We start from the raw sequence: 27,840 nt of genomic DNA on the forward strand, positions 1-27,840 counted from the left end.
ACCATCCATGGTTCTTATCTGGTCATCAAAGATGGATGGGAATTCTGTGATTAGTGTTTGCGACTGTGGTTGACTTGACTGTGGAAGGAAGGTTGTAGCATGTACACTCAGCTGTGGGCGAAGCTCTACATTATTAGGGCGTGGGTAACAGTCTGGTAGTATCCCTAAGTCCTTGGAAGCTCTCCATGAAAGTATAGTACCAGTGATATTTGGATAGACGTGCACATTGCTAGTGCATTGTCTCTTGCCGAGTGTGAAAGTGACAGGTAAGTATCCAAGGGGATACATCTTATGGCCATTTGCAGTGTGAGGGACGACATCCGAGGGGATGAGGTTATGAACATGATCGTTAAGAAGAATTAACAGTGGTGGGCCAGCAGCTGAGATATCTGCTCCTGAGTCTGGCAGAACGTTTGTCGAGCAAGAACCATTCAGTGAAGTGAGGTGAATAGGAATGGTCGGAGCTGGGTCATTGGTGGCTACCTGTTTGATGGTGGATAACGTAGACGGTTGCGTCTCAAAGCCTGTGTTTGTGTGTACCTGAATTTGCCTTGTTGATGGCGGGAGGCTAGGGTGAGATGGTGGCTGAACTTGTTTAGAGTGGCAAACACGTGCATAGCGGCCAACCTTCTGACAGTTGTGGCACGTGGAAGAGTAAGCTGGGCAGCGACTGCGGCCTCCTTGGTGCAGCTTGCCTCCACATCCTGGACAATCGGGACTAGTGGGCTGAAGGCCAGCTCTCTTGTGATATTGTCCTTGTTTTCGTAAGGTAAGGATGGTGTCTGATTGTGGCTGAGAAATTGCTGAGCGTTGCTTCTTTGCAGCTTCTTCTGCTCTACATGTTGTGATGGCAGTATCTAATGTAAGATCTTGTCGCTGGAGCAAGTGTTCAACCGTGTCACCCTCTAGGATACCTTCGATGATCTGGTCCCGGATATTCTTTGCTGTGCATGCGGGTGAGCAAAAGCTGCAAGTCTTAACTAATTCACGAAGAGCCACCAGGTAGTCATCGAAGGTTTCACCACGCTGTTGGATCCGTTTCCGAAAGTTGCGACGCTCGACTGATTCATTGATGTGGCCGTCAACATATCGTTTAATAGCGGCGATAATAGCTTGCGTGTCTTTACGCTGGTCTGTAGTTAGCCCGAGATTATCGACGATACTAAGTGTCTCACGTGAGAAGCACAGTGTTAATGCGTGCACTTGTGTTTCAGCTGACTCCTCACCTAGTCCGGATAGACTAACATATGAGCTCCATTGGGTCTTCCAAGCAACAAAGTCGGCGCCTCTGTCCACTTGGAGGTCGAGCTTCGGGAGATCGCTAAGTCTGAAGGTGTATGGCATCTCAGTGGAATGCTGCGGAGAGGAAATGCCCGAAACACAGTCTAATACAATGGGTTCACCTTAGCGGGTGCCTCTAACCGGCACCAGGGAATCAATCAGCTGGTTACAATAGAGTCGTAGCTGCTCGCGGCGCCATGTAGGATTGACACGAGGCATCTCATTAAATCACGTGACAGTACATACAATATGGACATGTGTACAACTGTGTGTGCATCTATGATTATCATTGTTCATGTTCTAATTACATAGTTCCTACAGCCTGGTCTACCTGAGCTACATACAAAATGTAGCCTGGGTAGCTCCTTGAGGTGTGAAAGTGTTACATGATCAGTTGTTTATCTCAAATTGTCAGGTTGGATTAATGAGGGATGGAAGGTTGTTGGCTCAGTCATCACCTGAAAATCTGATGAGAGCCTACAGCACTACAGTAAGTATCCTAATACTCCAATACATGATCCTTTTGATAATATCTTGTGCTACACTACATGTACATAATGTGTGTGCATGTGAGTATCCAATTGGTGTTGTTGTTTCCTTGAGACTCACAATGCTCCAGTCTACCCAATTGTATTAATGGTGACCTGACGTCAACTGGGGAAGCAGCCTACCCAGCTGTAGCATCAATGGGTACCTGGTATTAACAAGAAAACAAATGTCAACTATCCACATCTTACATGATGAGTGAAAGTATTTGTGAGACTTGATGTGCCCACACCTTCACCTGTGAGACACAGTACAGCCTCCTGTGAGTTACTAGTCCTGCCCCAGGAGGATTTGCCTGTACTGACTCTTAGCACCTTACTAGCACACAGGTACTTTAGTGCTGGCTTACAGGGCTAGCATGGTAGCCAAAATCTTTGTTTGCTTTGTGTGTGTGTGCGTACGTGCGTGCATTGTGTAAGACTTTTTTGATAGGATTCTCTAAATTTATTCACCTAATTTACATATGATACTATAGACACTGGAGACAGTATTTCTGAAATTAGCATATCAGTCATCCAGGGGTAAAGATGATGATGACATGAAGGACACTACAGAACACAAAGATCCTTCACAACCTGCTCCAGTATGACATGGTTCCTTTATTATTGTGTGTTGTTATGGAATGTGTGTCCCTAGCAACCAGAAGATAAGCCCAAGAGAAAGTACAGATTGCTCAATTGTAAGTTAAGAGGTTGAGAATTATCTAACTGTCCCTAGTATAGCCTGTACAAACACACTGTGTTGAGGTGGTGGTCAAGCAGGTAAGGGGTACCCTCACTATTAGAAACCTTACAGGATGGTACCCCCACTATTAGAAACCTTACAGGACTAGCTGTTGCTAATAATGACTTGTGAATCATACAGTATGGTAGTACTGTATATTGGGGATCATGCAGTTTTAGGCTTTCTTGCCCAAAATGTCACCCTAAAACCAGCCTCAAATTTCCTTCATAACAGCTTGGCAGTATTGGTTAGGCATAGTCATGCCCAAAAATGCCTTCAGAGTGACCCCAAAGCCTTCCAACAAGTTTCTATGGAATTTGAAAAATTTCCTATTTAACTTAATTTAACTAACTAACTAACTGATGCCTTCAGCCAAGAACTCGACAGTGGATAAGGCTACAGGCTTGATTTTTTCACTGTTCAACATCGCTTCATCCAATCCTTAGACATGCCTTTTTGCCAACCAGAGTATGTACAATGCATGTATCATGGACTTACCTTTCTCCTCCTTTGTGTTACAGTTCTTTTCACTAATATCACAAGATGTCAATTTGTGATGGCATGGTATGGCTTCCCTCTGGCTGTGTCATGCTTTTCATCCGCATTTTCTGTAGTGACTGGGTTCATTGCAGAGAAGTTTCTTGTACTGTTCTTTGTTTGTAACGCTGTGTAACGAGCAGAGCATAGCTACAAACGAAGTGTAATGGCCACCTCACTTTTCAGTGTGTAATTGATTATAGGGGTACGTGTTCAGATGCACTGAAAATCATTTTATGGAAGTGGTACATGTGGATTCAGTTCATAATTGTTAAAAAAGTAAACAAAGAAACATTAGGAATTTTAAGCTGGATTAGGGATCAAAGAACAAAAAACCAGGGAAACAAGGGAGCAGCTAAAAAGTTGTAAAACAAGGAAGGTTGCCTATATCTGCAGATATACTAGTGGAACATGTAATCCCTAATTCAGTCATGGTTATAGACTGAAGAGTAGGGATTAGATGTCCACTAGTATATCTGCAAGTATAGACAACCTCCCTTGTTTCACAACTTTTTAGCTGTTGCCTTATTTCGTTCTTTGATCCCTAATCCAATCCTAATTTTTTGTATGTATGGTGAACTTAGCTATTTGGGTACAGCTAGTGTAGTCACAATGGTGCTGATAATCCTTGTTGTTTCACGTGCAGAGAATGCATTGTAACAACACCTCAGTACATGCTCTGGTAGAATAAGAACTACTTCATAATGGTATCTCAAACATGCCATTTTACAGTCCACATTGACTGTGTAACTTACACAATCATGTATGTGTTCAACCAGTTCAGCAGGTTTTTCTGCAACAGTTCATCAAAATATACCAAATATTTGAGTGCTAGTCATATTAGTGTAATTTAACAAATATGTGCTGTCTTATAATTATAAGTGTGTTAGTGGTTTTTCAGGTTTAGTATAAGTTTTGTACATTTTCTATTGCCAGTTAAGGCAGTAGTACACAGGAATATGAGACTAAGAATCACTGGACACCAGATTCCTTCATATTCATTTATAAACCCAACATGTTAAAAAGTTTAACATAGGTCTATATGCCTCCTTGTTGTTAGCTATGGTGACTTCCCCTAAACACCTGACGAAGATAATATTATATATACATATATGTAATCATTGGCAACTGCTACCTCAAGTTTGTGTTTGATGTACATATTATAGAGAAGAGAACAGAGTGAGGTGTTACAATGTATTTGGTGAAGTATGATACTCTTCCCAAATCACTAAGTATTGTTTTCATTGTTTGTTGTTTACAGTCCACAAGTTCCGGGTGCTGACTGTCACAAACATTGTTGCCATGTCGATGAAGAACATGTGGAAGATCTCTAAGAGCTTAGTGTAAGGAGGAATACTGATAATTGTCAGATCACTATAGTGACCATAATGACTGTATGGACAGTCATGGAACTACTTGAAAGTGTCTCTAGTTACTGTCAAGTGTATGTGACCACATTATAATAATACTTGGGGCCAACCACTACTACCTTAGTATTGTTCAGTATGCACAGTTGGATGTGTTTGTTGTAGTTTTTATACATAATAACAAAAGATTAGTTATTTACCAGCTGATTACTGGCAGGTAAAGTACCTGTTCAAGTGCTAACTGTTGTATGACCTGTAGTAATCACTGCTCATCTAGCTACCCTGTATAGTACTTCATGTGTAATGTTGTTGTGTTGACTGACATTTCCACGACACTCTCCAATCTCATTGATGCCATTATAGTGTTGTAGAATATTTTGTACAATAGTGACCGGATTCCTGAAAAGGTCACACATTTTACATACCAGAAAACAAAATGATGTACCATTTGATTCCTTACACTGATTAACTTGCTCTTAGTATCACAATACAGTCAGATATTGTAGCTGCAATCATGGATAATTTATGCAATGATAAAAAAAAGTTATGAAGCTTAAAATTTCAAAAAATGGGTCAGTGTGTGAAAAAGGTACCTTTTTGCCAACCCGCTTACATAGCATACAGTACGATAGTACTGTATAGTAGGAACATCGAAGGTGTGGGCGTGGCCAGTGATATAATATAACCCAAAAACCTGCCTCGATTTTTCCTCACAAGTGCATGACAGTATTGGTTGGGTGAAATCAAGCCCAAAAGTGTCTTCAGATTGACCCGAAACGTTTCCATCAAGTTGCTACAGAATTTTTAAAAAAAATTATTCAATGAAATTTTCTACTGCCTGCCTGCCTGACGCCTTCAGTCAAGCGTAGCGGAAAACTGGCTACAGTTACATCCCTAATTCTTTTGCAGAAACATTTCTAGTTCGCTTAAGAAAAAACCTTTGGTATATTGATAAACATACAATGCTTGCGCTATTGCCTTACCTTTTATCCTTCTTTACCATGGCCATCAGTCAAGGTTCTACTGCTGAGTGTTAATAAACTAAAGTACAGCTTCCATCTACTGGTGTATATTGCATCAAACTATTCGAATACACGTGTTTGTTGCACCAAACTATTTGAACATATGTGGCTCGCTAGTTTTCACAAAGTTGGTAGTTGGTATCAATCAGTGAGAGCAACTCACGGCGAACTAGCAAAGTGTAAGTCAGTTTAGTAACAATGTTAAAATCAAGTCAGGTCATACAGGTCCCACTTTACAGATTATCCGGGTCTGACCCATGCGCTAAATTAATTAGTGTAATGATGTGGACGTGTAGTAGCACATCATAACATAGCCCTACTTCTTTTGTGAGCCACGCCCATGTACGTAAATTACTGTCTGTAGACATATGGTAGCTACACCCATTCATCAGTCTGTAGATATGCACGAATCTATGTCCATTATTGTCCTCAGGCTTATGTAGAGTCATGCCCACTGATCAGTTGTTATTGTATGAGTCATAATCTAGTATAATAGTGCTGTGATCAACTCTTTTAAAATATTGTGACTGGTTTTGTGAAAAGCAGGCTATTTAGTGGTCATGAGCTTGCAAAAAAACTTCACAAACAAGTATAGGGAAAAATTAGGAATTTAAAATTAGATTAGGGACAGTGTATAGTGCTGCAATAAAAGTACTGAAACAAGCTGGATCAGAATAGTACGTAATGTCCAAATACTGTAACAATAAGAAGTGAATATCCCTACTGTACATTGAGTATAGCACAGTAGGGATATTCACTTCTTATTGTTTTATAGTATTTGGACTAGTGTTGTTTTAGTAAGGACTTTTAGTTTTAGTTTTAGTTATAGTCATAGTCAGTTTCGTCAATAATTTTAGTTTAGTTTTAGTTAAGAACATGAAAACCTTATAGTTTTAGTTGTGCATAAGAAAATCTTTTGGTTTTAGTTATAGTTTTAGTTATCTTTCTTAATTCTTTTTAGTTTTAGATTTAGTTTTAGTAAATTATTCTGCTGTTTTTTAGTTATAGATTTAGTTTTAGTTATAATATGTATTTGCTTTTAGTTTTGGTTAACTAATACATATTTGCCTTACTAAAAGTACTTTTAGTTTTAGTTATAGTTAACTAAAACAACACTAATTTGGACATTACGTACTACTCCAATCCAGCTTGTTTCAGTACTTTTTATTGCAGCACTATACACTGTCCCTAATCTAATCTAATTTTTCCTTGTACTTGTTACTTATAACAACTATTGTACTATTTTCAAAATCACAATAATTTTTATGATTAATTATCACGATGTATAAATCACATTTGGCCAACTGAAATAAGCAGCAAATTAAACAGGCCATCATTTGTGTGACAATTAAAAATCAAATTCATTTCAAAAAATCAACTCTACTTTGATCGCTTAGAGATTGACAGACATAATAACCAGCCCCATCATCAATTTCAGTTCCATTTCAATTATCATGATATAATAATTCCACATGAAGCCATGGTAATGGATTGTTGACAAATAAACTCTGATATAGGAAAAGTAGCAGTACAACACAACATAGTCCCCTAAAATAAGTTCGTCAGTGGCTGGGGTATGTGGCCCTAGACCCCTTTACTTCTAAATCTGGAAACTACCTTGGGAAAATCCTGCCTGAAAGGAGGTCACCTACACCTGCAGATGTACATTTGATCCCTACTTCAGTCTATACTAGTGTTGAAACGAATAGTAATTTTTACTATTCGAATACCGTAGATTCCCTAAAATTTCGGCATCTCTAAATATTCGGCACTCTCCGTGCTTTGAACGCAATGTGCTCTAAGTTTCGGCAAGCACAGGAAAGTTTTTAATTATAAGCGCGCTAATTTTTCGGCACTTGGAGTACTAGTTTGATGAAGGTCTCTTGAGTACTGAGGATTCCCAGTGATCTCACACAATATGTTACCTCGATTGTGTATGAAGCACCAAGTGTGAAATTGTTCAGGAAATGTACCCAACGATATCATCGTGTGACATCACAGCCGGCTATAGCAAAATGATCTTCGTTTCTGTTCACAGAATAAAATCTCTCCTGGCCCCACATGATACACCCTCAGATAACACTTTGTTAAGCCATGGAACACTTCATGCAGCATCTGGTAGCAAGATTTATCACGAGATAGTTCAATAATATTATTGATTGTGGTTTCAGTCTCATATTACTTGTTGAAATCCTTAATATTACGTCTGGATGATTGTATTCAAAAGCGATGTAGTAATGACATTGACCATCCCTCCTGGATAATGTAGGCAATCATAGTATATAGCGCTGCGGCCAAGTGAGTGTTGTGGTATCGTCAGCTCCGCCTCAAGGCATTCCTGTTGGTCCCTGTAGAAAGAAATCTAGAAAGTAAGCAGTAAACGGATCGCAAATAACATAGCCATGAAGGGTGCAGACTGTATTAGAGATAGATCCCTAAAAATTCGACAATAGCACACATTTTTTCCTAATTGTTCGGCCAGACCTGAACAGAATTAATTTATTTCTGCCAAATGTTTAGGGAATCTACGGTAGTTGTTAACAAAATGGCCTATTATTCAATTATTCTTTTAGCATGAATAGGTACCAAAATCTTTGTTAGGTAGTAAGGTGAAGCATATAGCTATTTCCATCTCTTCTAAAATGTATTTTATGCAATTTTGTTCACAGTCTCAAGTTTCTATGCATAGGGTGGCTTCATCCATCTGATCACAGTTAGTGAAAATGAATATTCAAATAGTGTGTTATTGAATTGAATAATGTTATACCAACTAAATAGTCGAATAACCTAATAATTGTTTCAACACTAGTCTGTACCCATGAGTGAAGTAGAGATTAAATAAATGGTCACTAGTATATCTGCAGGTGTAGGTGACCTCCCTTGTTTCCCTACTTTTTATGGCTATGGTCCCTAATTTTTTTTTATAATTATGAATTACACCAGTGCATGATGGTTTGTTTTCAGCCATTATGCAACATTACAAATGAAGAACATCATGAGTAGCACCTCTGCAATCAATCCAGGTCACTATGAAAAGTACGGACAATTCCTGTTACAAACATAGGGAAGCCATCATGCTGTAAATCAACACCTTGCACTGTCAGCAAGAAGAAGTGGGACACAAAAGGAGGACAAAGGTAACTCCTTGATGTGTACATTGTACTTACTGCGGTATGCCAAAAGGCACCTGTCAGGTTGAAGTGGCATCTACGTAACCATGAAAAAATCAAGCCCGTAGCCTATGTTTGTCTGAAGCATCAGGCTGGCAGACAGTTAGTCAGCCAGTAGAAAATTCTTATTTTTAGAAATTTAATTCGAAGCATTTTTGCCCACTATAAAGACACTTTTAGGCTTTGTCATGAATGTATTGTGATCTGGTTTATACTTTGTTTTGTGAGAAAGAGCAATTCTCCATGGTTCCTAATAATTATACAATTACTACCATACTGTATGATAAACACTTTCTGTCATTTTGAATCCATATTTAGCCTCTATTGTACTACCATATTGTACTGTTTAGATAGGAGTAGTTTCTGTTAGAATTAGTTTTGTATTCCTGTATCAATTGTACCATACTTATCGTACTACACAGACAACTTGCTCTACTGCTGATCCTACCAGCCATTCAGGTTGCATTGTATGCTGGCCTTGTTGGTGGTGATGTGAGGGATATCAAATTGTTATATAATAATAATGACACTGGTAAGCTGATACTATAACCCATTTCTGTCTGTCTGTTAGTGTGTCTACTGCATTATCTCTTGTGTAAGTATGTAGTCTGTATGTATGCATGCTATGTTTGTATGTATGTATGTATGTGTGTGTGTGTGTGTATGTATGTATGTATGTATGTATGTATGTATGTATGTATGTATGTATGTATGTATGTATGTATGTATGTATGTATGTATGCTATGTTTGTAACAGAAATTGTCCATATTTTCTGTAGTGATGGATTAATTGTAGAGGCACTTCTCCTACTATTCTTCATTTGTAACGCTGTGTAGCATCATGTAGGAGTTGAAAATGAAGTGTTATGGCCACTTAGCTCTTTTCAGAAATTGATAATCGGGGCACATGTTCAGACAAATATATGTATCTTCAGGTGTAGGCAACCTTCCTTGTTTCATTACTTTTTTATTCCTTATCAAACTTAAAATTTCTAATTTGTCCTTGTACTTGTATAATAACAAGTACACAAAAATTTGGAATTTTCAACTAGAGTAGGGACCATATCACATCGATAAAAAGTACTGAAACAAGCTGGAGTAGTGCACAATATTAAGTCACAGTAAAACAATGAGAAATGTGATATCCCTACTGTGCTTAAATTTTTATGTACTTGTTTGTTCACTTATTTTGTAAAATAGAAATATTATGACCATGCATAGCACATCAAAAGAAATAAATGATGCCATACACCCCAGCTATCAAATATTGTCTGAAAAGTGAAGTATCCATTTCCCTTCATTGTCAGCTATGTTCAACCCATTACACAGCATTATGAATCAAGAACTGTTCGAAAGCACCTCAGCAATCAAAGCAACCACAATGAAAAATATGGACGATTTCCACTACTAAGGGAAACACTGCCAAATCAACACTTTTCGCTGTCAGCAAAGATGAATGGGACACAAAGGAGGACACTGGTAAGTCCATGAAGAATGCTTTGTACGTACTGTGGTATTCCCAAAAACACCTCTCGGGCCGAAGCAATATCAAATAGTGAAAAAAATCAAGCCCATAGCTTTAGCCGTTGTCGAGTTACAAATGCTTGTCTGAAGGCATTAATCAGACAGTCAGTCAGTCAATCAGTTAACCAGTCAGCTAGTCAGTCAGTAGAATTCTGTTTTTGTTCTTTTTAAATTCCGTAGCAACTTGTTGATATCAATCTGAAAGCTTGTTTGGCTTAGTTTTACCTAACCAATACTGCTTCATCGTTATCATGGAAAAGTAAGGCTGGATTTTAGGTGATGCTTTTTCATGGGCCACGCCCACACCTTTGTGGTCCCTTCTATACAGTACTATCTTACTGTATGATAGTAAACGTTTAGAAATTGCATTGTTCTGAGTTCTATGTGTATATATAGAAGTCCATAAAATGTATCATACAGTACGGTAGTATTGTATAATCATGGAGATTTGGGTTTTCCTAGCCAAAAAAATCACCCAAAAACCAGCTTCACAACTCCATCCTGGCACCTTAGCAGTATTGGTTAGGTATACCCAAGCCCAAAAGTGACTTCAGTACGATCCTAAAGGCTTCCAATAAATTGCTACAAAATTTAAAACAAAAGTTGTTCAATGAAATATTCTACTGACTAACTGTCTGCCTGCCTGCCTGCCTGCCTGCCTGCCTGCCTGCCTGCCTGCCTGCCTGCCTGCCTGCCTGCCTGCCTGCCTGCCTGCCTGCCTGCCTGCCTGCCTGCCTGCCTGCCTGCCTGCCTGCCTGCCTGCCTGCCTGCCTGCCTGCCTGCCTGCCTGCCTGCCTGCCTGCCTGCCTGCCTGCCTGCCTGCCTGCCTGCCTGCCTGCCTGCCTGCCTGCCTTCAGGCAATTGTAACTTGATAATGGCTTAGGCTATGGGCTTGATTTTTTCACTGTTTGATGTCGCTTCGTCCCAAGACGTACCTTTTGGCATACCGCAGTATGTACAATGCACGCATCATGGACTTACCTTTGTCCTCCTTTATGTCCCATTTCTTTTTGCTGACAGCCCAAGGTGTCGATTTGCGGTAGCTCGATGAATGGTTTCCCTACAGTACGTTTTTGTAAATGGGAATCGTCTGTATTTTCCATGGTGACTGGACCAATTGCAGAGAGGATTCTAACACTCTTCTTCGTTTGTAACACAGTGTAACAGGCTAAACATAACTGAAAGCGAAGCATAATGGCTGCTGCACTTTTGAGGCAGTAATTGATAGTTGGGGGCACAGGAATCGTCTTATTTTCATGGTGACTGAATTGTTGTAGAGGCACTTATACTGTTTTTCGTCTGTAGCGCTGTGTAACGGGCTGAACATAGCTGAAAGCAAAGCATAATGGCCATTGCACTTTTGAAGCAGTTTCATATCTGGGGCACACGTTCAGATGAAAACATTAATTCTGGCACCATCCTTTCTTTTGATGCGGTATGCGTGGGTTCACCAGTCATGATCGATATGATGTTACAAAAAAAGTAAACAAACAAGTTTAAGGAAAAATTAGAAATTTTAAGTTCGATTAGGGATCATAGAAAAACCAAGACTGGATTAGGGATTAAATGTTCACTAGTATATCTGCAGGTGTAGGTGACCTCCCTTGTTTCCCTACTTTTTTTCTATGATCCCTAATCGAATAATTTCTAATTTTTCCTTAAACTTGTACTCTATTAGAGTATTACAATGATAACAAATAATAACAAATGGTCAACTAAAAAATTAATACAATAATAACTTCTGTTTTCCATATTCATCAAAGAAGAAATGTTGGGAAAGCAAGTGCCAGGGTCATGTATTTACAGCTTGGCTATATTTATATGATAACAACAACTTGTCTACTCATAGTATACGTGTAGGTTAGAGACCTAGCATGAGGATCTTCGTTGATTTTAAAAACTAAGCAAAGCGAGGTTTTTAAAATACATGAACTTAGAAAATGTATGCGTTTTATATATGGACATATAGGTGGAGTCATTGTAGGATTGGGTTATATGTCGTACTGAAACCATCACACAATGTTAAAATAAATCATGGAAGACTTCACATACTTTTGTTGAAGTGTTGAAAAAATCGAAGCTCGCACCACTTCCTTTCACAAGTTAGACTTGGATCTGGCACAGCTGCTGAAATGGCATGCAGTGATCGATAATAATATCGAGCCGGGTTAGTGGTAGCCAGTACCCATGGCATCACAGCAGTGTAAAGAACATGTGTGTTGAAGAAGCAGCTTGTGTGGATTTATACAATGGCAACGAGTTGTCACAAGTTGTGCTTTCAGTGGTGCCACTGTAGCACGAAGAACAGAAATGAGGTTTCGAATGTGGACATGTCCACATTACACGTAGCATAAAATAACATCAGTTTCTACAAGGAAGCTTACCCAATTTGGTCTTAATAAATTCCATCCATAGTAATAGAAGACGAAAACAGTCTTAAAACACTCTAGAAACAGATGGGCACTAAACAGAATTTTCCGTGATATTTCTGGACTTCTCCATTCATTGTAACAAACGTATGTATAACGTTTGATTGCACCTCCCATAATTGAATTGTTTTAGGTATTCCTATAAAATGAATAGAGTGGTTAAGCACATGTTGGCCTGGGTGACTGGTCGCCCACTGCAGGCTATCAGCCTGAATATGTTGGATGGAGCATTGCAAATCAATGATAGAAAGTGAGATTTGTGATGCTTGAGGTCTTTCTGCTATAAGCTTTCTAACCACTTTAAGAACCTGATAGCAGGTCTCTTAGTGGATTTTAAAGACTTCATTATCCTCCAAAGATCAAAGCATATTATGCATACCATTTTCTAATGTCTCATCTATAGCTCCTTATAAGGGAAACTGGTTCAGCAGGTACTACCTGAAGTCACTGAGCAGAGACATTTTTGACTTGGTGAAGTAAATCATTAATATATAAGATTAGTATTTCTCCACAGGAAAGTATATCCACTTATCAACAAGGTTTAGAGGAGATAATAGATGGTGACGCTTGGGGTGTTCTGGGGTTTGAAGCTAATTATACCAAAGCAGTGATAGATCGGTAAGTGAGTACATTATAATATGATGTGATGACTGCTAGCAGGTATGTGGACACTTGTTCAGACATATTAAGTCACAGAAATACCACAAACAGGAGACTAATCAAACAAGCTACTATTGGAGTAGGGATAGACTCAACCAGTTGAGTACTAACTGATAAACATACTGAGTTTTAAACATACGTCACTTCCATCTCTAGATGGGTTCGTTACTCAACAGACTCAAGCAGAACTATATAGTGTTGCTAATGTTAGTTTGTGTGTGTTTGATGTACTGTACAAGACTTCAAAGTGTTTTATTGAACACAGTGATGTCAACACTGTGAACATGTTTTCTGTCCAATGGGAACAACTGTTATGTTGTTTACATCATCGCCAAAAGTTTGACTATTGTAGGATAATGAAGTGTGTCCTTCTTTGGGTGATAGCGTACTACTAACACTGCTGGTTGTATAGGTAGGTAATAGTGAACTACTAACACTGCTGGTTGTATAGGTAGGTAATAGTGAACTACTAACACTGCTAGTTGTATAGGTAGGTGATAGTGAACTACTAACACTGCTGGTTGTATAGGTAGGTAATAGTGAACTACTAACACTGCTAGTTGTATAGGTAGGTGATAGTGAACTACTAACACTGCTAGTTGTATAGGTAGGTAATAGTGAACTACTAACACTGCTGGTTGTATAGGTAGGTGATAGTGAACTACTAACACTGCTAGTTGTATAGGTAGGTAATAGTGAACTACTAACACTGCTGGTTGTATAGGTAGGTAATAGTGAACTACTAACACTGCTAGTTGTATAGGTAGGTGATAGTGAACTACTAACACTGCTAGTTGTATAGGTAGGTGATAGTGAACTACTAACACTGCTAGTTGTATAGGTAGGTAATAGTGAACTACTAACACTGCTAGTTGTATAGGTAGGTGATAGTGAACTACTAACACTGCTAGTTGTATAGGTAGGTAATAGTGAACTACTAACACTGCTGGTTGTATAGGTAGGTGATAGTGAACTACTAACACTGCTAGTTGTATAGGTAGGTAATAGTGAACTACTAACACTGCTGGTTGTATAGGTAGGTGATAGTGAACTACTAACACTGCTAGTTGTATAGGTAGGTGATAGTGAACTACTAACACTGCTAGTTGTATAGGTAGGTAATAGTGAACTACTAACACTGCTAGTTGTATAGGTAGGTAATAGTGAACTACTAACACTGCTGGTTGTATAGGTAGGTAATAGTGAACTACTAACACTGCTAGTTGTATAGGTAGGTAATAGTGAACTACTAACACTGCTAGTTGTATAGGTAGGTAATAGTGAACTACTAACACTGCTGGTTGTATAGGTAGGTAATAGTGAACTACTAACACTGCTGGTTGTATAGGTAGGTAATAGTGAACTACTAACACTGCTAGTTGTATAGGTAGGTAATAGTGAACTACTAACACTGCTGGTTGTATAGGTAGGTGATAGTGAACTACTAACACTGCTAGTTGTATAGGTAGGTGATAGTGAACTACTAACACTGCTAGTTGTATAGGTAGGTGATAGTGAACTACTAACACTGCTAGTTGTATAGGTAGGTGATAGTGAACTACTAACACTGCTAGTTGTATAGGTAGGTAATAGTGAACTACTAACACTGCTGGTTGTATAGGTAGGTGATAGTGAACTACTAACACTGCTGGTTGTATAGGTAGGTAATAGTGAACTACTAACACTGCTGGTTGTATAGGTAGGTGATAGTGAACTACTAACACTGCTAGTTGTATAGGTAGGTAATAGTGAACTACTAACACTGCTAGTTGTATAGGTAGGTGATAGTGAACTACTAACACTGCTAGTTGTATAGGTAGGTGATAGTGAACTACTAACACTGCTGGTTGTATAGGTAGGTAATAGTGAACTACTAACACTGCTGGTTGTATAGGTAGGTAATAGTGAACTACTAACACTGCTAGTTGTATAGGTAGGTAATAGTGAACTACTAACACTGCTGGTTGTATAGGTAGGTGATAGTGAACTACTAACACTGCTAGTTGTATAGGTAGGTGATAGTGAACTACTAACACTGCTAGTTGTATAGGTAGGTGATAGTGAACTACTAACACTGCTAGTTGTATAGGTAGGTAATAGTGAACTACTAACACTGCTGGTTGTATAGGTAGGTGATAGTGAACTACTAACACTGCTGGTTGTATAGGTAGGTAATAGTGAACTACTAACACTGCTGGTTGTATAGGTAGGTGATAGTGAACTACTAACACTGCTAGTTGTATAGGTAGGTAATAGTGAACTACTAACACTGCTAGTTGTATAGGTAGGTGATAGTGAACTACTAACACTGCTAGTTGTATAGGTAGGTGATAGCATGTATAAAAGAGCCAGCTAGGACTGAGTTGAGTGAACTTGAACAGTTTATAGGTAATTGTAATTTACTTCATGGTAAGCTTTGTTGAACTCAAATATAGTAACTGTATCTGGCTATTTCAGAAATGAGGTTATGTGGATGAGCCCATTTTGCATTTGTTGTGAAACGTGTGAAACAATTTGTAGTGAGCTAATTTATCAGTTCGTGTACATGTGGTATGGCCTCTGTGTGATATATGTTATAGCTGCTATTATCACATTAATTTGTTTACACAGGAGAAACTAATCAGAAAAATCAGCATTGCTATCACTAACAGTAGCGCTATATACTCTCTGAATGTCTACCTTAATGTAAGCCGGTGGTGCTATTTTGTGTTAATTATTTTGTAATTTTTCAGCTCACTAGATTTGTCTATGGTGATGATGACTTTACCTTTACAGACTTTTTTGCACCTGGCGCAACTGTGCTGTAATACTACCTGTTGTGATGTCATTGTTAATTCTTTATTTTAATTCCCCTTGAGAAATTCACTTCTAACTTACCTTCACTAGTGTGTTTGATAATGCCATAATGTGTTTGATAGTGTCGCCATTAAAAATTATGGGTCCATAAAAGTAGCAACTTTGAAATAATATTTATGTAAACCTCAAACTTATCAAAACTTACCTTCATACCTACAGTACAGACATCATCATGCTTAACAGGTAAACCTCAGTTAGGGTTACGGTCAAGTTGGTTAGGTCACTTCGGTTACACATTTATAAGGTAGAAACTAAGGGAGATGAGTAGCTGGCAGTGCCATGGCACAGTGATTAAAATACTGGTCTGATGTTTCAGAGTTCTGGTTCAAGTTCTCATACTATTATGTTTTCTCCATTTTATTTACAATTTTGTCTTAAGTATTTTTGTTCACACAATTACCTAATAAAGGTAAACATTAATCTTCTGTAAAATAGAGATGTTATTGTTTGATAAAATAAAGTTTATTTTATACACTACAATAATATCTAAGCAGTACACCCATGGCCAGTAGTTTGATTGGTCATTTCTCCATTGTGCTTCATCCCACAACATAAACTAAACACACCCTCAACACATGATGCACTGTTAAACATAAAGAGTAACCACCACTCTGAAGAGTTCCCAGTGTAGGGAGAATTTAACACCCCATGGAGAGTAACCAACTCTCTGAAGAGAATAACCATTACTCTGAAGAGTAAGTGACACCACCTTCAGAGCATGTGTTACTCCCCAGTTCCTCCTTTGGAGTAATGGTTACTCTCCGGGGGTATTAAATCCTCCCTACACTGGGAACTCCTTGAGAGTTGTGGTTACTCTTCATTTTAACAGTGTGGTGATTTGATTGGTAATTTGGTGTACAAAAGATCATGAAACTACAAAATGGATTTCTGATAAACAAAATGCCATTGAAGTTTAGTGCATTGCCTTCATATTAGAATAATGGCAAACAAAGTGCTATGCTTAGCAGCAAATACTCTTTGAGCGATGCTTGGTACTAGGAAATTCATGGTGAGTAAACCCGATAATGTGCTGGTAATTCTTTTGATATCAAGTTATGGGAGTGTGTAAGTTTGATGTGTTGGTGTCCAGTATATTGGACGTTGGCTGTAAAAGGCTAAGATGAGTCTTTTATTTGAATGGATTAGGGTAGGCCTTTAATTGAGTAGATCTTATGTAATGATCAGCTAGTAGTTTGTATGATACTATGAGCAAGTCATTACTAAGCCACAGCTGGTATGTATTGTGTAGTGTTTACTACATCACTTGTGTTACCTCTTGTAGAGTGATATTTAGTTCAGCCATGATGGTGTCAGCTACTTCACTGATACAGGAGAGGAAGGAGGGTGTGCTAGATCGTACTTATGTAGCAGGTCAGGATGTTGAATAGAACATGACTTCATTTAGTATCATGTGAGCCATTTGTGGTCAGCCAGTATATGAGCCTTATCCGAAATTACGTCACAGACATAAAAATGGCCGCTGTAGTGGGAGGACTCTCGTAAAATTTGTATGGGTAACTATAGGGAGAAATTTTTTGAACAGCAATATCGGAAGATATCAAGCTCTAACTAGCAGGTATGGCTGTAAGACATTACAATAAGTACATACAAGCGATTTTTGGCTGATTATCAAAACAACACTAGATTCCTATTATAGTTAATTTATAACCATACCTGCTGATTAGAGCTTGATATCTTCCTTCTTGGCTGAGATATTTCCGTTCAAAAATTTCTCCTCATAGTTACCCATACAAATTTTACGAGAGTCCCCACACTACAGTGGCCATTTTTATGTCTGTGACGTAATTTCGGATAAGGCTCACAGCCATCAAAGATGTTATAGTCAGTACGTGTTCACCTGAGCTCCTGCTAAAATATAATAATATCAAAGAGGTGAACATGTGTTTGCTTTCATAGGTTTTGTACTGGAACAAGCATGTTGTAAACATGTTTGCATACCTAAATTGTCTACACTAAATGTATGGGATATTTTTAAAGTCTCATGTTTTATTGATAAATAGTTCCGACATTTAAAGGGCTTCACAGCACTACTGGTGGCTGGTCCATATAACAAGAGTTATTAACAAGGAATGAGGGCTCAGGTGAATGCAAACAGACTATAAATATTAAAGGATATGGAAACTTGGACATGTGGTATCATTTAGTTTGGTAGTGGTAAATAGCAGGAGTCACGAGGTCTGTGTTTTTCTTGCTCATAGTATTGACCAGAAACTAACCCTATATGTCTTGTAAGCATTTTGACAGTATTATTGGATATATAGACACATGTCACCTGAAATGTTTCCGATAATGGTGATGAGATTTTAAATATAACAATTTCTACTGACAACTTCATAACTCAATAATAGATGACACTAAGGGCTTGTGTTAGGGGCCCAACATGTTAAGTGTTCACAACTTATAAATTTGATTTATAATGAATAATTTATTGTCATTGCACTCATCCATGACCCAGCCTCTGCCTCATATAGAGTTAAGTTAGTAGTGTTGTACTGTGACAAATGTTCCAGTGTGGGGAAAATAGTGGTCTCTTTACTATCAAATGATCATGCTTTTGAGCATGTACCAAGATAACGGTAAGTGGTAAGGAATACTGTCAGAGAGCCATTTGTCACTTGCAGGAGCCAGTACCTCCCCCGATCCTCCCTAGTTATGTTGTAACATGTGATGTTTGTTAATCATGTGTGTTCCTCTTACAGGTGTGACAGTGATTGAGTTGATATTTTCAGAATTATTACTGTACAGTATAATATCCATTGTACAAGTGGTGGTGGTTGTTGCTATAGTGTATGGAGTATTTGATGTGAGTTGTGTACTATAACCTGTTTGTAACTAGGAACTGTGTATGTTACAGATTGAACAACATGGAAACATTGCACTGGCTTCTTTTATTTATTGGTTGATATCTTTGTCAGGTGTGTTGTGTAATATGTAGTGTGTGTGTGTGTGTGTGTGTGTGTGTGTGTGTAGTGTGTTGTGTGTGTGTAGTGCAGTGTGTGTGTGTTGTGTGTGTGTGTGTAGTGTAGTGTAGTGTGTGTTTGTGTGTGTACGAAGATGTGTGTAGTATATTATTGTAAACCTATTCAAAACAGGCACTTGTAAATGAAATAATGCAACATTCAAGATATCTTGGGAATAGCTGGGATAATTTTAGCACAAGTTTGTTGTATATGACATGCCATACCTGGAAATTCACTCCCATCTCGTTGAACTTCTGTGAACACTTATACTGTTGATCCCATTAACAACAATGGTGTGGTATAGTGTTCTTGGGCTGCATCACAGAGTATCTTGATACTTTCATTTTACTGACATAGTTACACATTATTGTTCCACAGGGCTCACTCTAGGATTACTGATATCAGTTGGTTCAGAGACAATGATGGATGTTTTGAGTTTCTCTTCACTTTTAGCAAACACTCCTTCATTTTTTGCTGGTATGGTTGTAAAGTATCTAGTTCATGTTGTTATCTTAGACACTGTGTAGGAGTGATATGGCCATTGGAGGGTCTACCTAGTGGTGTTCGTTGGGTATCCAACTTAATGCCATTCACTTATGCAGTGTTTGCTGTGAAGGGTGTTGTAAGCAAAGGTGTGTTAATAATCCTTATGTGTTATCATGGCGTGTGGTAGTGCTGTATACACTGTAAGTAGGAGGTCATGTGAGTTCTACCAAAATATGTCAGCCTCATCTTTACTTATTGACAACATGACAGTATACTGGTTAAGTGTAGCAAAGCCTACCCTAATGTGTCTTCAGAGCAATACGAAATGCCTTCAACCAGCTTCTGTGATATTAGTAATCTTTTATTTAGTTACTAATTTTCTACTAGCTCACTAATTAACTGATGACTTCAGCCAATCATATTCTGTACTGTTCAGTGTTATTTTATGCCTACAGGGGTATAGCAACTACTGTAACAATACATGCAGCATGATGGTCATAGGCTAATCTGAGGAGACTAAGGAGACAACCGGCTCTTCTCTTGTACCCTTGGAATTAACAGGACTATATTGATACTGAAAACTCTGGGAATCATTCACACCATATTGAAGTAAAGAAACCTAATGGGCAAATAGAAGACAACGTAGTTACAAAGTGTACACTGACATTGAGGCAAAAAAAGTTGAATTTTATGTCAAGATTGAGATACACTAATAAAGCAGTCACTACCCTAATAAAACAGTCACAATTTTGATATAATTTTTGCAAATTATAACATCTCAGATAGGCTAACTAAGTTTTTAGGTTAATGCATGCTTTGCAAAGCATACACTTTCTAAATAACTGTCACAAATGCTCTCAGGTGCAAACCTAGGAAGTCTAATCGTATATTATGTCCTTCAGCTATACCAAACAAAGTTATGCAAATAAATATCTTGTGTACTAGAGTTCCATTCTTATCCTCTTAGTGGAATAAACACTGTCAGAGTGGATTATAACGATTGGACATTTACCGACCAATTAGCTCGAAGACTGTCCAATTACCTACTGAACCGGTCAAGGATGGCCGACCACTTTCTGCTAAAAAAGATCAATATACTCTAATAGAACAGTCAAAGAACTTATAAAAAGGTGTGCGTAAAAGGTCCAATAAAGCAAAAAAAAAGAAGTTCCCTGAGTCTTGTTTAATGTTTTGCAGTATTATGACCATAATTTATGTCATGTTGGATAATTTCATGTCAAATCATAATGTTATTTATTATGTGTGTGGCTTAACAATGATGCAGCCCATGGCTGCTGAAGGAGTTTTGGGTGTCAAAATACTCACATCCAAGCTTTAAAAATCCAAAACGTTCCAGGGGGAATGCCCCAGATCCCCTTAGCTTGGCATGCTTATGCATGTTGCTGCTTTGTGCAAGCATTGCCATACAATGTCAGATCATATCAGATCAACTTTGACTTTGATTTGATTTATAATGTCAAGACTATATATATATAATCCTCTCTGAACACTGTTTTATCCTTCCACTCATCCCCTAATATACAGTGTCTCCTAGATCTGCTTATGAGCTGGTGGTCCTCTCTCAGAGATAAAATGTGTAGGGCCAAAGTCTTTTCACTTCTTGTGTTAGTTAAGAGACTGGTAAAAGGAGTTATTTATTTTACACACAAAATAATGTCAAGATTTGTTGTGGTACAAGTTTAATCTTTGTAATGTCTTGTTTACAGGTATGGGTATAGGAGACCGAGAAGTCTATCAAGGAATACTCATCACTCTAGCTTGGCTGGTAGGGTACTTCACACTGATCATCATATTCTTCCGTCGATAAAGTGATCACTAATGAAATAATCATTTAATGAACGCAGATTGTTATACTTCATGTAATTAGGTGCTTTTCCATAATTAATGATTTCTTGGCAGTATTTAAAATAATTTCTGCTTTAGTGCCATGAAAGTTGAGTACATCTGTTCAGTGGTAGGTTAGGTAGCTATCAAGGGCAGTGGTAATTAGGCCGTGTCAAATTAACTAGTTGTTTCATGGACTCGATTGACTCACTTTTATATTGATGAATTAAAATAAATTTTCATAAGTGAAAAATCAAGCTAAACTCCAAACACAAGACTCTTATTTTTCTGATACTGCAATCATCTTTAATCAGAATGCTATGGCTGCAAATGAGCTACAAGACCACACCCTTCATAATTGTATTAGTATATGTAACAGGACGGATGATTGTGGTATTTGAGATTAATAGTGCGGGCATTAGCATTGTCAACAAGAAGGAATAAAATAGTGTGAGGCAAAGATAAGCAGTATTTCCTTCCTGTTTACAATACAAGAACCATTAATTCTGAATGCCACAGCCATCCATTCTATTACAAATTAATCCAACAACCATAGCAACTGTTACTAAGCAACAGAAATTAAAAGGAAAACCATGATTACACTTTGCAATCATTGCTATGGGGTCAAAGTGAAGTTTACTTGCTAAGCAACCACATTGTTACAATGCATCTATCACATGAGGGTAACTAGGCATGCTCAATTTTGCACAAAATGCTTTCAGGAATTTCCAAAAAAAAAAAAAATTTCACCTATAATGCTCTTTCGGTGTTCCTGTTATGCTTGCATTATGCACATAATTTACTTAATCAGTGAATGCTCTATTAGAGTATTTCACGATAAAGTGACTGTTCTATTAGAGAGTATTGATCTAAGGAGCTATGTACAATGCATTTGAGTGCTCTATTGCAGTTTCCACTGACTGCTCTATTAGGGAGTATCTATTTATTTTCATGGAATTATAATTAAGCTCCATAGTTTGAACAAGAGTACATAATAAAAATAAGGAGGGAGAGTGTCTAACTGCCAATACAGCCTGTACAAAATCACTGCGTATTATTGAATAGACAATGATCTTTGAACAAATTAACACTTTTACTGATGATAGAGATCTGTTGATAGGTGTTGAGTGCTGTTGATAAGTGTTGAATAATGTAAAGCTTTTGCTCTACCAATGTGTGGATTGTCTATAATACGCAGTGATTTTGGCTGAAGGTGTCCTAGTTAGACACTCTCCCTCCCTATTTTTATTATGTACTCTTGGTTTGAAGTATCCACCTAATACCAACATTATACTGGTATAGCACTCCAGCCTATTATGCTTTTTATTATGCTGGCATATTTGACGCAGGCCTAAGGGTAACACTAGTAAATTTGATATGTACACTTTTAACAGAAACACTCCACACTATTTCACCAATCAGATTAGTACTACAGATTTTTGTCAAGAGTTCCTGACAAACATGTGTAATACTATTTCTATTGGCTAATCATTTGACAACAATATTACATCAAGGTGCTATTGAGAGTACTGTATTGTAACACATTCACTTGTTGGATTAATTTTGTTATTTTACATCTTTTGTCCTCGTTAATAATTTCTGACCTACCAACCTTATACTGTTGAGATCTCCTCATGTATGCATGAAACAAGGATTATGGCAAAGAAAGTATAATATTATATGATTGTTATCATGCACTTTACACCTAGCCAAGCATGGATTTCTACCATCAATACACATGTGATCATAGTTTATAGTTCATCCAGTGTATTATCATGATAGTGTAAATGTGATGAAATAGTATTCCTCGTGTTCACTTCATTCTTGTATGTACATACAAAGTAGCTAGCAAATAACTGTATTAAATTTAATCTTTTTGCAGTGTCAGTGATTTCTTAGGAGTTTTATTCCAACAATAAGCTCGGATTTGTAATAGCAACTGATACCCACAATTAGTAAGTGTTGTGAAGGTTAAGTCAAATATGGAAGTGTAGCTGTTAATATTCAAATGAGCTAAAATTACTTCTACAATTACATAGCATTCTTTAACTTAAATGTTCAGCGTTGTGAAATACGATAGGTGAGATTTGTGTTGTCATGGAAATGTTGCACTCAGTAAGGAAGGTAACATAACCATGACAACAACACTATAAGGTATATCATATCACAAACTGAAGATGTAGTTGCACATTGTTATTATCAGTCTGGATAGTGTAGTTAGGAAATTAAATATAGTGAAACCTGTCTAAACTAGTCACCTTTGGGCTGAAATAATAATGGCCTTAGTAGGCAGGTGGTTACTTTTGACAGGTGGATTAGTGTATACATTCTAGTTGGCATTTATAAACAGGTGATCATGATAGGTTTCACTTTAGAATTAGGGTTTGATACCGCAAGGTGAGAAGTGATATTCAACGTAACTATATATAAGGTTATGATAGATATAATATTATTAAATATAATAATACAAGAATACAATTGTTTTGTTATGTATGTTAGTGTGTGTGTACATGTAATTACTAATGGGTGAAAAATCTAATGTTATGACGTATAAACAGTTATTATGTAAAACAAGAACCAGTACACAAGCAGTATTGTGGTAATGGATCCTGCCACTCCATGGGGTAATCCTCTACTTTATTCCAATTCATATTCTTCAATGTCTTTAACACAGAGGCTGTACCATCAACGCAATTATCCTCATCAAAGAATTCACAATACGCTCTCCTGTACTCACTAGGGCTAAACACTATACATTGTTTAGCTGACAAAGTTTCCTGTAACAAAAGGATAATACACTGAGCTATAACTACACTGTACTAACCTCAATGTTTTGTAGAGTGCTAGTCAGTGTTTGAAGGTGCTCAAGTACACTGGTCAGTTTAATGATATCTTCTGTATTGTTTACTGTCACCAAATCATTGTCTTCTGTGATGAAATATTTTCCTTTGAATAAAGAATTCTGTAATTGATATTTTATAGCCATTGCAGATGTGAATATACTGCATGTGAAATCAAACTGTTGTAAGGCTAGTTTTACAGTGTTGTGTGTGGAAGATTTGTTTGAGTGTTTGGTTGGTGGTAAAACTGCTTTTCTCTCCTGTAGAGTAAATAATAGAATAAAGAGTACAATACAATAACTACATTTACCTTCACCATGAATTGGACTTGTAGTTTAAGCAGTTGAGATGTACAGTAGAACTGTTGTGTCTTGTCACCAATAGATACTCCACTTTCCCGCTTGTTCTTCATTGGAGCATTATGTGCTATTACAAACATTGTCAGTAGATAAAATATAAAAACCAAAGGCCTATATCCTAAGATCATTATGCTGAAACTGGCCATCAGTACTGAAGTACACTGCAGAGCTCTTGTAATACCATGGTACTAGTATAGAGCTTCCTTTTATACCCAAGACCACACACACAGCTATGATGTAACTTCACTAAAATACATTGGTAGTGTGAACATTTGAAACGTGTTATTAGCTAATTAGATCATGACACTTAATATCACGTAATTAACAAGAGTACTGGTAACCATGGTAACTACTGTATTTTTAACACGGAAGGTGATGATTACCTGACAATGTACACAACAAAACCAAATGAACAATGAAATATCACAAACAGGTTAATAGCTGCTGTACAGAAGTATAGGTAACCATCTTGCACTAATTTCAATGCTATTGCAGTGAATATTTTCAACTGTGAAAATAGCTACTTATGATAATATTAGGAACATAAACTCCAGCTCCAGCCAGTTTCAATAATGACAATTGTTGGGTATACATGACAACACATATACCAATATTAACTACATAGCTATAGTTCTAGAATTACAACTGTGTTGGATGAAGGTATTAGAGTTTCATTGAAAATCCCCATTACCAGAAAATCAATTATTACCCTGAGATTTTTAGGCCAACATTTATATAGTCTACCATCCATTAGCTAGAACACTACAAAACATCACAATTATTATGTGCTAACATATTCATTGATCCTATGGAAATGTTAGACTGTTTACAAATACTTAACCAGTTTTCTTAAAAGCCATATGAATGTGTTTAGAAGTAGATAAGCCACAGCTGCAGCTCTGTGGTCCACTCGAGTTATCAGTTTCCTATATCAATTGAGTTCCCAGTAGTGTCCTAGCTTTTTGGGAAGAATAGGTACGTAGCTATTTGGTGAGATAAAAATAATGTTGATTACTTTAGTGGTAAAACGTCCTTTACTCCCAACCTTTTCAACTGAGACCACTTAGTTAGTGACTGCTTGTCCTGCCTACTGACCCTACTCATAACACATCATATCACTGCATACATCAAACACATCTCACTTTGTTAGTGACTGCTTGTCCTGCCTACTGACCCTACTCATACCACATCATATCACTGCATACATCAAACACATCTCACTTTGTTAACTGCTTGTCCTGCCTACTGACCCTACTCATACCACATCATATCACTGTATACATCAAACACATCTAATAATAATTATATTTCCCTTACAACTTTAAATGCTTCATATCATAGCAAACTGAAATGGTTAGAGTCAACATTGTCAATTTACTGTTACAAATATACTGTAACTAACTATATAGCCATCTTGAATGACTCCCAAACTCTGTATCTTGTTATTTCTCTTTTACTATGATATTGTCATTTATGCTCACTTTATGGATTGTATGGAGTACATTTCCTTGTGTGAAAAACGATCCTGTTTATGTTTCCTAACAAATATGCCTTCATAAGAAATAATGTTGTCATATTTCATGTGGTGATGATAGCCTATCCAATAGTGTTAGTTGCTAAAATAACTATCTGTTTACAACTATAGCCTTCTTGTAGTAGTAGGAGGGGTGTAACATGACTATGACAACAACTGTCATGAAATGTATACCTCAGATCTTTCACTAACATATTATAATAACATATCAATAGCTAATGATATACACAACTGAGCCATAAGCTTTCTCTGTACATGTTATGTTCACTAGTTCAACTTACCTTGTCCACCTGCAGAATTACAACTTATACATTCAGCTTCATTATCCAGATATTGAATTATGTTCTAGTACCAATGTCAGCAGTTTTTAGCAAGTCTAAAAGTTGCCAATATTGGCAAACCTTTTGACTTGCCAGCTTTGGCAATCTGGACTTTCCAATTCTGGCAACTCTTGGGAGTGGCCAGTTTGGGCTACTCCTTGAAGCTGGAAATTAATCCTGGCATGTACAGGTAAAAAATGCTACCAACATTATGCCTTTCCTTTTATGCTAGCAACTTTCAGTTTTGAAATGATATTGCTCCAGAAAGATCTGAATTTGAGCAATCCTTTCTACAACAGCTCATAAATTAGTGGGATAGCATTTAATAAAACCCCCTTGATGGCAAGAAGTCAATGATTAAGTAGAAGTTGAATGCAGAGAAGATCTCAGATCCCAGTTGTTGTGGCTCCTCTGGCACATGCCTAGACTGCATGTTGTTGGGGATCAAGTCACCACTGGGTCTGGGAATTCATTCTGTATTCTTCACATTTCAGTTACATGTTTCAGACTCCCTATATTGACAGGCTTTAGCCTTCTCACAGGTCCCTAGTGGGATAGCATTTTTGCTTGTGGGATTAATTTACTATTTTTGTCAAATGTGGCAGACAATCTTTGTTCTGGCAACCAGATGAATTTCAAAGCCTGTCAAATTTGGCAAATATTGCCTTGAAAAAGATACCAAAAATGACAACTTACATGGCATAGGAGTTATGATACAAAAGAAATTGCCTAAACTTTACTAATGCCTGTAACCTTAATAGACCATGATTTCCTAATTTGTAGATCCTGATTTCCTAATACATAGAATACATTGAACCAGATTATTGGAAAGCTGTGAGTGGTAATGAAGTTAACCAGGGTATATGATTAAAAGGTGTTAATGTCAATTTTTGAGAGGTTTTAGTGTTTTCAGCTCTTTACTCCATACAGAATTGCTGTAGCTGTATATGCATGCATTAAAACTAATTCCACAGAGTTATATGAAATTTTACCTTGAAATTTTGTTATGGAAGTGTGTAGGTTGTGATATAGAGGTGTTGTGATATAGAGGTGTTGTGATATAGAGGTGTTGTGAAGGTTCATTATTGTGATGTAATAGGGAAGTAGACATGTTGTTAATATAATATTTTAACAGGAACTTTATTATTAACGCCATATAGCAGGGCACAGACAAAGCTGTGGTTTAACTGTTGTTGAATTCCTGTGCAACCACAACTCCTTATAGGGAGAAGGTACCTGGGATGTGGTGTTATGTTAGTAGGTGATGTGGTTGTTACTAAGCAGCCATACCACCAGGGATGGAGGAGTCAACTTCTACTAGGGGAAGCTGTATACGTTGTAGCTATATAGGGTATGACAT

The 27,840-nt window shown here is 37.5% G+C and overlaps 2 protein-coding genes across 5 annotated transcripts; one reads left to right on the plus strand and one right to left on the minus strand.

The window, feature by feature from the left end:
• The first annotated feature begins 1,702 nt into the window (after window positions 1-1,702).
• LOC136266602 (ABC transporter G family member 20-like) lies at window positions 1,703-21,494 on the plus strand. Of its 2 annotated transcripts, XR_010706179.1 has the most exons (18): window positions 1,703-1,771; window positions 2,303-2,410; window positions 2,464-2,506; window positions 4,349-4,430; window positions 9,069-9,178; window positions 13,003-13,070; window positions 13,114-13,217; window positions 13,260-13,357; window positions 13,416-13,465; window positions 15,870-15,944; window positions 15,992-16,062; window positions 17,398-17,486; window positions 18,836-18,939; window positions 18,991-19,051; window positions 19,475-19,573; window positions 19,624-19,728; window positions 20,038-20,191; window positions 21,310-21,416. XR_010706179.1 is itself a non-coding variant. In XM_066061604.1 (17 exons), exons 1-17 carry the CDS (start codon window positions 1,706-1,708, stop codon window positions 21,408-21,410), a joined length of 1,434 nt encoding a protein of 477 aa, XP_065917676.1. In that variant the 5' UTR covers window positions 1,703-1,705; the 3' UTR covers window positions 21,411-21,494. The 2 variants fall into 2 exon arrangements, 1 of the variants encoding a protein (XP_065917676.1); XM_066061604.1 differs by lacking the exon at window positions 20,038-20,191 and having other exon boundaries at window positions 21,310-21,494.
• A 2,378-nt stretch (window positions 21,495-23,872) lies between these two features.
• Window positions 23,873-26,408, minus strand: LOC136266427 (uncharacterized). 3 transcript variants are annotated; one of them, XM_066061446.1, is made up of 7 exons: window positions 25,848-26,408; window positions 25,769-25,801; window positions 25,672-25,722; window positions 25,468-25,609; window positions 24,578-24,693; window positions 24,252-24,527; window positions 23,873-24,204 (listed from the first exon to the last, which is right to left on the minus strand). In XM_066061446.1, the coding sequence occupies exons 4-7, from the start codon at window positions 25,484-25,486 to the stop codon at window positions 23,989-23,991; spliced, it is 627 nt and encodes a 208-aa protein (XP_065917518.1). In that variant the 5' UTR covers window positions 25,487-25,609; window positions 25,672-25,722; window positions 25,769-25,801; window positions 25,848-26,408; the 3' UTR covers window positions 23,873-23,988. The 3 variants fall into 3 exon arrangements, with proteins under 3 accessions (XP_065917518.1, XP_065917519.1, XP_065917517.1); XM_066061447.1 differs by having other exon boundaries at window positions 25,420-25,609; window positions 25,848-26,406; XM_066061445.1 differs by lacking the exons at window positions 25,468-25,609; window positions 25,672-25,722; window positions 25,769-25,801; window positions 25,848-26,408 and having other exon boundaries at window positions 24,578-25,390.
• Between the last annotated feature and the right edge of the window lie 1,432 nt (window positions 26,409-27,840).

Source organism: Dysidea avara, chromosome 9 (assembly GCF_963678975.1).
Source record: "Dysidea avara chromosome 9, odDysAvar1.4, whole genome shotgun sequence".
Classification (NCBI taxonomy): Eukaryota; Metazoa; Porifera; class Demospongiae; order Dictyoceratida; family Dysideidae; genus Dysidea; species Dysidea avara.

What these genes read in the sequence shown, in the direction of transcription:
- LOC136266602 (XM_066061604.1), top strand. Translation starts at nt 1,706, where the DNA reads ATGAGGGATGGAAGGTTGTTGGCTCAGTCATCACCTGAAAATCTGATG. An exon ending in AACTATATAGTGTTGCTAAT is followed by an intron (nt 13,466 to 15,869) that starts GTTAGTTTGTGT and finishes TTGTTTACACAG; the next exon opens with GAGAAACTAATCAGAAAAAT. An exon ending in GCACCTGGCGCAACTGTGCT is followed by an intron (nt 16,063 to 17,397) that starts GTAATACTACCT and finishes TACCTCTTGTAG; the next exon opens with AGTGATATTTAGTTCAGCCA.
- LOC136266427 (XM_066061445.1), bottom strand. Translation starts at nt 24,772, where the DNA reads ATGGCCAGTTTCAGCATAATGATCTTAGGATATAGGCCTTTGGTTTTT. An exon ending in AAGTCCAATTCATGGTGAAG is followed by an intron (nt 24,528 to 24,577) that starts GTAAATGTAGTT and finishes TTTACTCTACAG; the next exon opens with GAGAGAAAAGCAGTTTTACC. An exon ending in GCACTCTACAAAACATTGAG is followed by an intron (nt 24,205 to 24,251) that starts GTTAGTACAGTG and finishes CTTTTGTTACAG; the next exon opens with GAAACTTTGTCAGCTAAACA.